General features: G+C 36.0%; 1 protein-coding gene and 1 pseudogene across 1 annotated transcript; both read right to left on the bottom strand.

Moving 5' to 3' along the window:
- Positions 1 to 5342: 5342 nt before the first annotated feature.
- LOC149381014 (uncharacterized) lies at positions 5343 to 6110 on the bottom strand. The gene has a single exon (XM_089601267.1). The coding sequence runs from the start codon at positions 6108 to 6110 to the stop codon at positions 5343 to 5345; it is 768 nt and encodes a 255-aa protein (XP_089457393.1).
- Positions 6111 to 11345: 5235 nt separating this feature from the next.
- LOC149381015 (flavanone 3-dioxygenase 3 pseudogene) lies at positions 11346 to 12799 on the bottom strand (annotated as a pseudogene).
- Positions 12800 to 13097: the final 298 nt, after the last annotated feature.

Raw genomic sequence — 13097 nt, forward strand, 5'->3', positions numbered from 1 at the left:
TAAAATTTTAGACGATAATTATAAACAATTTATTATTTTGTAAAAAAATTAAATTAGGGACAAATTTTTTTTTTGAAACTTGATTATTGTACATTTTGACTATTTTATTAATTTTAGGTCTACCTTGACTATTTTTCAAATTTAATAATTTAAATTAGCTATTTAGCTAAATCACATTTTTTATCAGAATATTTGACTTCATTTCTAAAGCCATTGGCCACTTAAAATAGTAATTGCAAGCTAATAAATCAAATAACGTTATTATATATTTCAAATATTTATCACTTATGATGATGACTACCTTTAAGTTCATGATTCAAAATTATCACTTATTTATGACATATTTAATAATTCATACATATGATCGAGTGCTTGATTATATTGATGTAATAATTATTGAGTATATTGAAAGATTTCAAATATATCTAATCGGAGTATATTAGTTGAATATTATGTGAATTTATGTTGAGCATCATATTATTAATTACATTATTTACATCATTCGAAATTTAGTTAAATATTTGTTAGAAATATCAAGTAAAAATATTTATTTTTTTCGGAAAAAATAGGCAAACTAAAATAATAAAATTAAAAAAACTAAAAATATGGTTAACATAAAAATAATAAACAACAAAAACACGATAGAACAAGAGAATGACGCAAATAAAGAAAAGAAGAAAAACGCCGACGACCATTCGACGGTTCCTTAAAATAATATTGCTCTCTCACGGGTGCTGGAAAGCCGACGAGCAATTTACCTCCCAGGATACAAAGGTGGGATGAAAAGAGTTATGCACCAAAAGAACTTTTTCGAAGAACTAAACCTGTAACAGGATCAATCACCAACTACAAAGAAAACAAAGCAACTTGTAGAGGAGAGGAAAGAAGAGAGAAAACGGATTTGAGGTGTGTTCGAATAAGAGAAGGAGCCTCCCTTTTATAGGCTAAACCCACCTACGGTTAAAAGTTTGAATCAAAACCGTTTAGCCTTAATTCTCCAACCTTAATGAAAAAAACTTCCAATTTTAATGCTCCAGCCTTAATGCAAAAAACCGTTCAGCATTAATGCAATTTAATACTGCTGATAACAACCATTCAAACGGAGTGTTTGTCAATCAATGCACGGTTACATCATTAATTCCCATCGTAACAAAAAAAATTATTTGTGGAATTAATATTTTATGAAGTGAAATTTGCAATAAAAATATAAAGATTATCACAAACAAGCCCAAGATCGGCTCGGTTTAGCTCGCCACGGCACGACACAACCGACCGGATGGACAGTGATGGCGCCGCGTGCTTGTAAGGTGGACTTGGGCTTCCTTAAGTCCTTGTTCCTTTACAAAACTGGGTCACCCTTGGAAACTCAAACCCTTAGGCACAAATTGCATATATAAGTTTACTCATTTGCCATTCTTACTCCATGCGGAACTCTTGCATTTCACTTCCTACAAACAACTACTGTGTTTACGGAATTAATATGTTTCTTTAATCTTACTTTGAGCATTAATTTCTCATTCATTATAGCTCCAATGATAAATACTCTTTATTATCCATAATCTTCACTTTATTCCAACAATCCCCATATGAATGAAATTGCACGACGACAACAAAAGACGTGACACCACTTAATATGGTGATTGATGATCTACGATCAATACCAGTATAGGATGGGTAGACAAAGTCCTTGAACTTTTCATTGTGGAAATATGTCATGTTTACTGATTACTTAGTAGACGCGATGTCTTAGAACTGTTAGTCGTTTGTATATAAACAATAAATATAGATTTCACTGAAATCTTCCTATCACGGGTTAGTTATCATGGTTACTCATTTCATCCCTGAACATACGCCTTGTTCTGTAAGGGTTTCTAAAGAATTAAGCCCCATTAATTCTCTTTCGAAGCGGTCTCACTTCTTTCTCACATAGGTGATTCTTAATTACACCAAAGAGTAATAACGCATTACTCGTTCGGAACCTCAAAGATCCGGTTTTCAAAGAATCATTAAAAGCACAATGCTTAGCCTCGTAGGGGTGTCACTGTTTTATCATAGGAATAAGACCGGGGTCTTACCCCACAGTGACCTCACTCCATCTCAGCAATTAAGTTGTCTATTTGAACAAAGTTCATGAGATCTCCAGTCATCATGGATGGGTTTCCTTAGCTAAATTTTATTTCATGGGCTTTAGTGTCATTCCTATTGATGTCTTCTCTACTAAGTCCTTATTTAATCATTTGGTTACGCAATATTTTTTTGGACCTTACATAGTCAATACTTATTAATCTAGAAGAAAGAAGTTGTCTAATAGTATTATGTCATCGATGAATATGTCTAGACTTACCATTGCATATAACACTTTGTGCCCAACCAATCATGGATGGGCTATCACAATATATACATATTGCAGGCACAAGTGTTGTCCATCTTGGAATATCCTCTATGAAGTTTCTTAGCCACTCAACCTCTTCACCACATTTATTTTAAAGCAACAAACTCAAATTCTATCGTGGATCTAATTATCATTATTAGTTTTGAGGATTTCTAGGACACCGCCGCACCACCCAAAGTGTTACATAGCCACTAGTGGCTTTAGAGTCTTGTATATCATATATCCAACTAGCATCAGTGAATCTTTCAATGACTTCGGGATATCTAGTATCGTGTAGATCATAGTCACGAGAAAATCGTAATAAATACCTAAGTACTTTCACAATTACTTTCCAGTGTTTAAAAATTGCATTACTCGTATATCTTGGAAGTCTACTTACAGAGTATGCTAGACCAGGTCTTGTACAATTCATCAAGTACATTAGACTTCCTATCACTCTAGTATACTCAATTTAAGACACACTATCTCCTTTATTCTTAGACAAATATTGACTCGTATCGATTGGAGTTCTAGAGCTTCACCATCATTCTTTGCAAATTTGCTAGAATTTTATCAACATAGTGTGATTGAATTACGACAAGTCCAGTAGATGTTTGTTTAATCTTGATCCCCAAGACAACATTGGCTAGTCCAAAATCCTTCATATCAAACCTAGAGTTCAATATATCTTTTATGGACTTAACCATGCTCTCATTGCTTCCAACAATGAGCGTATCATCTACATATAAACACAGGATCACATAACAGTGTTAAGTGGTTTTAATGTAAATACACTTGTCATACTCGTTGATTTTGAAGCCATTTGACATCATCACATTGTCAAATTTCTCATGCTATTGCTTTGGGACTTCCTTAAGGCCATACAAAGACTTGACCAGTTTTCATACTTTTCTCTCTTGTCCAGATGCAACACATCCCTTGGGTTGATCCATAAAAATCTATTCTTTGAGATCACCATTTAAGAAAGCAGTTTCACATCCATTTGATGAATTTCAAGATTATGCAAAGTGGCAATGGTTATAATAAATCTTATAGATGTTATTATCATCACGTGAGAATAAATATAAAATAAGTCAAGACCTTCCTTTTGTCTATAACCTTTGATTATGAGTCTAGCCTTATATTTATCGATTGAGCCATCAACTATCATCTTCCTTGTGGAGATCCACTTTGAACCAAGAGTTTATTTCGAGGTGGAAAGTCAACTAGTTCCCACGTGCGGTTATGTATGATAGAGTTAATTTCACTGTCTATGGCATCCTTCCATAAGTGACTCTCGACTGAATTTATAGCGTCTTTTATGTTAGAGGTTCAGCCTCTAGCATATACATTACAAATTCAGACTCAAATAACTTTTCCACTCTAGCTCGACTTCGCCGAGGTGCTTCAGATTCCATCTCATCATCGGATTCATCATCAATTGCTTGAGATACTTCCTCGATATTCTCATAATCTTGTTTGGATGAACTCGGTTCATCTTCCTTTGACTTATAAGGAAAAACATGTACAAAGAAAGATGCATTTTTATATTCAATAATAGAACCTTTGTCTATATCAGGATTCTTTGATTCATGCACAACAAAGTGATAAACATTACTATGATGTGCATAACCAATTAATACACAATCAACAGTCCTGGACCAATCTTCATCTTTTTAAGTGCGGGTACCAAAACTTTTGCTAAGCACCCCCACATTCGTAAGTATTTATAGGAAGGTTCCTTTAAATAACTCGGATGGGGATTTTTCCTCTTTCTTTCGAGGTATCTTATTTAAAAGATAGTTAATGGACAAGATGGCTTTCCCCCACATTTCTTATGGTAACCCCTAGCTTAGCAACATCGCATTCAATATTCATCATTTCTTTAAGAGTACGATTTTTTCGTTCGGCAACGCCGTTCGATTGAGGAAAATATGGTGGAGTGACTTCGTGAATATTTCTATGTTGTACACAAAAATTACCAAATGCCTCCTCATATTGACCTCCACAATCACTTCCCACTATTTTAATCTTTTTATCGAGTTGATTCTCAACTTCCAATTTGTAGAAGGCAAATTTCTCGATTACTTCATCTTTGCTCTTAAGCAAATAAAGATAAGAATATTTTGTACTATCATCAATGAATGTCACAAAATACTTGTTACCACTTATCGTAGGTATAAATTTTAAATCACATAAATCGGTATGGATTAAATTAAGAGATTCACTTTTTCTTTCAACACTATGAAATAATGTTCTCGTTAATTTGGCTTCAACACATATTTCACATTTATGTTTAGAGCTAATATTATATTTCAGTATGCAATAAAAATTGATTAATTTACGCAATGTGTCATAATTCACATGACCAAGCCTACCATGCCATAAATTAGATTACTTAAGCATATAAATAGAAGAACCATTCTCATTGATAGTTTCTTTGCCAGTAATAGCGATTACATTCATCTTCCACATATTTTCTTTCACGTAGCCCTTACCCACATACATTACATTCTTTCTAAGAAAACTCATTTGGGACTCAAAAGCCATCTTAAACCCATGGTTTCAAAGTAGAGTTCCATAAATGAGATTCTTCCTAATGTCGGGTTCATAGGCAACATCATGAGCTTCAGCTCTTTTTCCGAGGTCATTTTGAGGATGACATGGCCTATCCCATTGACATCGGAGGTGGCTAAGTTTCCCATGTACAACTTCTCTCTAGTCGGGTGCAAGTCGAGCGAGCAAAAAACATTCTTATCGGAGCAAATGTGGCAGGTAACTCCATAGTCTAGTCACCACTCCTTGGGGTTTGAATCCACCAAGTTCACTTCAAGACCACGGCGATGAGGAATCAGTTATCTCCATCGACCTCCGCATCATTGGCTTCTCTTTTCTTCTTCTTTTGCGGTTTTCGGCAATCCGCAGCACGGTTACCCTCTTTGTCGCAGTTGAAACATTTACCAACAAAAATTTATTGGTTCTCCTTCTTGCAGGTAGCCCCTTTCAGCCCAAGTTTGTTGGCGGGCGTCTTGGCTTTCGATCCTTCACCATGCTCCACGATGTTGTCTCTCTTGGAAGTGGTCTTGAACCTTTTGTCGGAGCCACGATTGTCTTCCTCGATGCGAAGGCAAACCACCAAGTCTTCAAGACTCATCTCATTTTGCTTATATTTAAGGTAGTTCTTGAAGTTCTTCCAACCCAACGGTAGCTTCTCGATGGAGGAAACTTGGAAAGACTCGCTTATGGTCATTCCCTCGGCTAGAATCTCGTGAAAGATTAGTTGCAATTCTTGCACTTGACTCCCGACCATCTTATTGTCCACCATTTTGAACTCCATGAAGTGACCCACGATGTATTTTTTCGAGCCAGTGCCCTTGGTCTTGTATTTCCGATGCAGTGATTCCCAAAGCTCTTTAGAGGACACCTTGTAACTATACATATTATATAGGGAGTCCGTCAGACAACTCATCACATAATTCTGACACAAATAGTTGGAATCCTTCCGTGCAAGAAACAGTATTCTCACTTTCGGATTAGTCTCGTCCTCTTGGAGAACTGGAGGATCGTCAGTAAAAAACCGCACAAGTCCAATGGTGGTCATATAGAAGTGCATATTTTGTTGCCATATATAAAAGTTCAAGCCATCGAACTTCTCTGGATTCTCGGCCGGCATCTTTACGGGAGGCCCTCGGGTCACACCCGCATTTGGAACATGACTCGCAGGTCCGTTCACGGCCATAGCCGCCATTGAGTGAACAAGACCTGCGAGTCCGTTCTCAACCAACGCCTCCTGCTTTGTGGTTGCACCACAATGTTCGGATTCACGACGCTGATAGTCAACACCTCCACATTGGAAGCCAACGGATTGATCGGATTCCTCGACTCATCCACACCATTTGTTCAAGTTGTTGTTGTTAAATTCTAAAACACCTTATTCCATGATCAACCAAAGTTAGTACCCAAGGTTAAAAAGATCAACACAAAAAATAGCCAAAATTATTTTAAAACACCTTATTCCATGATCAAGCTGTCTAAGAGCACATATTACTTTAAGATTGTTAGAAATATTATGTAAAAATATTTATTTTTTTTAGAAAAAAAATACACAAATTTGGTAGAAGAAATAATAAAATAAAATATTAAAAATATGGTTGAAATAAAAATAAAAAACAACAATAACAAACAACACGGTAGAATAAGAGAATGGAGGAAATAAAGAAAAGAAGAAAAACGTCGAGGACCGTTTGACGGTTTTCTTAAAGTAATATTGCTCTCACGGGTGTTGGAAAACCGATGAGCAATTTTCCTCTCGGGATACAACGGTGGGATGAAAAGAGTGTTGCACCAAAAGAACTTCTCTGGCGAACTAAACTTGTAATAGAATCAACCACCGACTACAAGGAAAACAAATGGGAGAAGAACGCATTTGAAGTATGTTCGAAAGAGAGAAGAAGCCTCCCTTTTATAGGCTAAACTCGTCTACGATTACAATTTTTGAATCAAAACCGTTCATCCTTAATAATGAAAAAAAAATCGTCCAACCTTAATGCTCCAGCCTTAGTGGAAAAATCCTTATAACCTTAATGCATTTTAATACCCCTGATAACAACCATTCAAACATTTAAGAGCGTTTGTCATTCGATGCACAGTTACATCATTAATTTCCATCATAACAAAAATAAGTTATTTGTGAAATTAAAATTTGCAATAAAAAGATAAGTATTACCACAAACAAGCCCAAGTTCGGCTCGACATGACATGACCGACCGGACGGACCGCGGCACGTGCGCGTGTGGTGGACTTGGGCTTCCCTAAGTCCTTGCTTCTCTACAAAACTGGGTCATCCTTAGGAATCCAAACCTTTTGGCACAAATTGCATATGTAAGCTTACTCATTTGTCCATTCTCACTCCATATGAAACTCTTGCATTTCACTCCCTACAAATAACTAATGTGTTTCTTTAATTAAGCACACTTTGATCATCAATTTCTCATTTATTATAACTCCGACTTCAGAAAACTAATAACCAATGTTATACCCTTTTCCGTAAGGAATAATAATATGCTGAAATTATCTAATTCCGTTAAGTGGATTCCACTCAAATTTTTGCCAAAAATCAACCGCTCACAAAATAATAAATACCCTTTAATATCCATAATCTCCAACTTATTCCAACAATATTTTCTCCTTACCCTATTTTTGTAAAGTAATCAAAGTCAGACTTTCAACTATTTGTTTATTTGTCAACTTAACCAGTCTTTTTTATTAATATTATCAAAATTTTATCGGTTAGTCAATATTTCAATTGACCATTTTCATGTTAATTGATTAAAATTAGCATAATAAAGGTATATATTACTGCAATTTATATTAATTTATTCATAAATCAACAAATTTTATGGGCTTATATTTTTTAATTTACCAAAATTAGTATACAAATTAGATACTGTCATATTGATTCACATTTCACACTAATATCTTGATCAATTTTTGTCCCCATTTCTAATATACAATATAATAGGAAAATATATCTATTTTTATATCAACCATATTGAAAACTTAACACGTAAATCGTTAATTAAAATATTGATGATGTGATAGATTTATAACATAAATAAAATATAAGAGTGGATTTAAATGGTACATTGTTTGACTAAACTCAACGGATAATTTTTCATAAATTTATGATGTTGCATTTACAAAACGATTTATTTTTGTCCATACAACAATTATAGTATTAATTAATAAACATGATAAACATGAGATTGTATGTTTTATATTTTTAATTAATATATCTGAGGAAACAAAAACAAACAACTAGCAGAATTCAATAACTAAAATACTTTTTGTTGGTATGCGTTTTTATCCACGTAATATTGTATTATATTAGTCTTTATTTTAGTAGCGTAGGCATCTAATAAAACTCAATCTCCCTAATGCTAGTTCAGCATCTTAACACTTTGAGGAAGTGGTTCTTTTACACTTCAGGTTAGTTGAACTCCTAATTATATTCTCAATCCCGGAGTAGGTGTTGATGACTTTAGATAAAAATTCTAAGCAATCGTCCTATGGTTATCGTTACCGTACCATGACTTCAATTAAGGGGGTAAAACGCGTACCGGACACGAAACCGAAGGGTATTAAAAAAAATCGATACCGGTAGGAAACCGCTTACAATAGAGGAAACCGACAAAAAATGTACGAAACCGAGGGGTATTCAGTCAAATATTTTGTAAAAATAAACATATTTTTCATAGTTCAAACTTCGTAGTTCATCTTAAGAACATCCACTTAAGAAAATCATAATCATCATCAAATCATCAATCTACAACATCAAAAAACTAAGATTCAGATTAAAAATCAACATTTAAATTCAGATTAAACCTAAAAATGCATAGAGAACCATACAAAACAACCAATAAACTCATATTCATTGCTCAAACCCTTGAAATTATGGATTAAAGTAAAAAAAATATTAAAAAAAAATGACAAAACCCCAAAATTTGAAAAAACCCTTAAATTTACCTTTCAAAAACCAAAGAAAGTTGACAAAAAAGGCTACGACGAACGAAAACCACCGGAAAGCATCGGAAACTATCGAAAACCACCGGAAAGTACCGAAAACTGCAAGTAAATTGGAACAAAAATAGTAACTATCAAACCGGTACCGATCTTCTCTGATAAGGCGGTTTCCCGCTGGTTTCCGCGGTAAGTCAATCTTTGATTCTAAGACAATTTCATCTTAAAAACTTATGGAAACGCTTTTCATCAGCTATCAGCGGACAACTGATATGAGAAAGGAGGTAGGAACCACTAACATTGTGGGCCCCACCTCATCTCTCACATCAGCGGTCTGTTTACTGCTAATGTGAATCACTGCTCTAAAACTTATTGTATAATTCAGTGGCAATAGATCAAGATTCCTTATTTTACGGCTCCACACAATCATAGCTCAACCTATCATATTTTCTCCAGGTGTTGTTCAAACATAAACTCCTCAAGCTCTTTGTTACACCCAAAATTCGCACAGGTACCTAGCCATGCCCAAACTACCTAGCAATGTCTAAAGTACTGAGCTATTGAGGTATCAAGCTATTGAAGTATCGACAACAACAATAATGCAGCACTAGAGCCCGAGTAAAATACTTTGGGGACATAGAAATAAGGAACTAACACTCATAAGGTAAGAGAAAACCCTACCGAGCATAATTTCGAAGAGAAGAGAAGCTGGTTGGTCAAAGACTAGTCAAACTAAAAAAAAACGTTACCACACCATAATTCAAATATAATAACCACCCGAGAACATGTGCTCAACGATCACCTAAATAAAAATAACTCTTGAACAGTTATGCAAAATAACCACCCACTCACATGGAATAAGGAGAAATTACAAAGTAACTATCACATCATGGGTCAAGCATATTTTATTTGTATAAAATATGTTTCTTCTTCTTCTTTTATATTCTTATGAAGAAGGAATTTTAACCCATGAGGAATACATAGCAAGGCACTACATTAAATCTATTTTTATTTGTATAAAATGTAGGTGTGGACGGGATAGATCTCAAGCACACGAAAGAAATTTCAAGTTCAAGTTTGCGCTCACAAAGTATGAGCACAACATAAAAGAAATTTCAAAAATATCAAGTTTTTTGCAATTAAGTCAAGAGCAATATTAAGATGAAATTTCAATAAATAAGTGTTAGCTCGCAAGGTATGAGCTACTACGAAAGAGATTGGAAGTTTGCTCGGAGGTTATTTTTGGAGCCATCGGGCCTTTAAGTTGAACTCCGAATGTTTTGGCTTCCAGTGTTGACTTTTTTTCAAAATATGCCGTATTGCTCCGTTTTGACTTCTGGGACCTTCAAAATAGCTTCAATGTCGTCCTGATACTCGATTAAGCATCCAAAACTTGCAATAGCCGTCAAATCACTTAAGAACGAGCTAGATTTAACTCGAAAGAGAGTGAATTTGTACGTAAGAAACGTACGCACTCATCAAATTCTGTTTAGTGGAAGAGGCAAGATGTCGCACACAATGTAGAGTCAATGTGTCCGACAACTTGCGCTAACACATATAATGGATAATGAAATAAGTAGTGCGAAAAGGTAAAGACACGCAATATGGTTACCCAGTTCGGTGCAACGTCACCTAAATCTGGGGGCTCTAAGTCAGTGGAAAAGAATTCACTATCAAGTAGTCAATAGTACAAACAAGGACTTATATGAACAACACAAACATCAATGTCCTAGAAACTATTATTACAAGTGATTACCAAAACAGGGACTCCCCCTGAATTTGAGACTCCTCTCAATTCCACTCTTCAAGCACGCTTCAATGCTTGGTCAGCTTCAAAATCAACGAACGTGAAGACTTCAATCACGTATACACAAAACCCAATCTCACATATACTCAGACTTCTAAAATAGTGTTTGTAGAATTACACCGCTCTTATCAAAACAAATAGTCTCCCAGTTCGCCAATCTTGCACGTCTAGGAACCCTAAGTATTTTGATAAATCGTCAAGAACTGCTAAGGGGAAGCACTCGACTTTTATAGCAGTTATACAACTCTGGAAGTCAATCTATGGTTTCCTTTCCCCATCTTTCCTTAACAACTTGCACTAAAAAAAAGCCAACACGTAACAACAGGTATCTATATATTACATATACATATATATATATATATATATATATGATATATAAATATTTTATAATTGAATAGAGATACTTTTATATAAAAGAAGAAGAAGAAACATATTTTATTATAGCATTTGTCAAAGGAAGACACCACATGTCAACAAACAAGCAAACACGACTGAACCACGTAGAACGAAGGGGAAAAAAAACACTAAAGATTCGGGACAAATAGCACGCTCGTACATTAAAACCCAGAAAACCGTTGCAGAGATATCCATACTACGTATACTATGAAAATGAAAATATACTACTTGTACTTGATATTGTGGTTGATGTTATTCGTTAAATATCTTCAGCGTATCAAGGAAGCTTGTCCCAGACTCAGAGGTCGCGTAACGAAGGAAGTCGCTGAAACTGAATTGCGAGTAGGAACGAGGGTGGTGTTGGTCGACGAGCTCTTGGGCGGGGCCGATCTTGCTGTGGAACCCAACGAGGCTGTGGAGGCTTGCAATGGAGAAGCGGCGAGCTTCGGCGGTGACGGTGGCACGGTGGACCACGCTCTTGTACCTCCCGTTGGACATCACCTCCATCTGGTCTCCCAGCTGGACCACGAGGGCCCCGTCTTGGGCGGGGACCGCGTGCCACGTGCCGTCTCCTCCGTGGGCCCGGAACTGGAGGCCTTCGTGGGTCTGGATGAGGACAGTGATGGAGCCGAAGTCGGTGTGGGGCGGGATTCCGAGGGTGAGTTCGGGCTCAGGGCAGGCCGGGTAGCAGTTCATGTTCAGTAGTTGCAACCCTTCCTCCACTTCTTGCTCCAAGTAATTGGGGTTTAAGCCTAAGCCCTCGAAGATCACTTGCATTAGCTGCTTTTGTAGTCCATGCACTGCCTCCGCGTACCTCCCAATCTTCTCCCTAAAATAATATTATATATACATACATATGGCTCTGAGTACGTAATAATTTATTATTATTATTATATTATATTATATATATATATATATATATAAACAACGGAAGTACACATCAGAAAACTAAAACGGAAGTACATATGAGAGACTTAATATTGGTCATGCATGGGTGCGTGCTTATTAATTTGTGGACGTGTGCAAAAGGGAATGTAAATGTATCTTATATGAGTGTAAAATAAATTACCTGCAAGTAGGAGGATTTGATGGCCAAAGATGGATCCACTGGGAGAGGGGGTTAGCGTAGAGCTTTACGAAGTCTCTCCAACAGAAATATTTGTCCTTGAGTTGATTGAAACTGGTTCCGTATCTCACTGGCTGGTAGATATCACAAGAACCATGCTTCATTTTCTCTTCCATTGGCAAGTTGAAGAACTCTTCCGCGGCACTTAGGGCATCTTTCATGACAGCGTCTGAAACTCCATGATTCGTCACCTATCAATGTACGTATATGATCTCTTTACGTATAAATAACTTGAAAATGCATGCATGAGCGTCGGTTGTGAACATGAAATACATTAACGATAATCAATCAATAACAAGAACAAGAACGACTGGGAAGTATAACGGTAGAAATGCATGCATATGTTAATATGCACCTGGAAACATCCGATGTCGCCACAAGCCATTCGAATCTCATCGATGACTTCGGTTCTGAGAGTAGGATTTTGAAGTTTGGAAAGATCTATAGTTGGAAGGGATGTAAAAAAGGTAGTAGCATTGGGACGTTTTGAAGGAGGAAGAACATAGCTTTGAGGAATTTGAGACACACCCAACTGAGTCAGTGTCATAGCGCTAGTGAATAATGAATTACTCTCTTCCATGGTGATGATTGATTCGCTCTATTAAGACTTAAGAGGGATACGGCGAACCTATTTATAGGCTATCCTTAATTACAATTTTACCACGAGTAGGATAAATTACCATATTTGTCTTTGTTATAACAAATATGGCGCCAAAGCTGGTATATTCTAGCATGTTCCTTTATCACAACAAGAGGGTTTGGTATTCATAACGCAAACTAAATATATCAATCCTGTAATGTTTACTCACGTCATACTCGAGTTGAGGGGAGGTAATGTATTTTTAACAAAACGGCAGGTATAGTTTATGTTGTCTTGT

The sequence above is a fragment of the Urtica dioica genome, chromosome 11 (genome assembly GCF_054948205.1).
Source record: "Urtica dioica subsp. dioica isolate 48M chromosome 11, U.dioica_male_clone48M_v1_H2, whole genome shotgun sequence".
In the NCBI taxonomy this organism is placed as follows: Eukaryota; Viridiplantae; Streptophyta; class Magnoliopsida; order Rosales; family Urticaceae; genus Urtica; species Urtica dioica.

What these genes read in the sequence shown, in the direction of transcription:
- LOC149381014 (XM_089601267.1), bottom strand. Translation starts at nt 6,110, where the DNA reads ATGGCCGTGAACGGACCTGCGAGTCATGTTCCAAATGCGGGTGTGACC.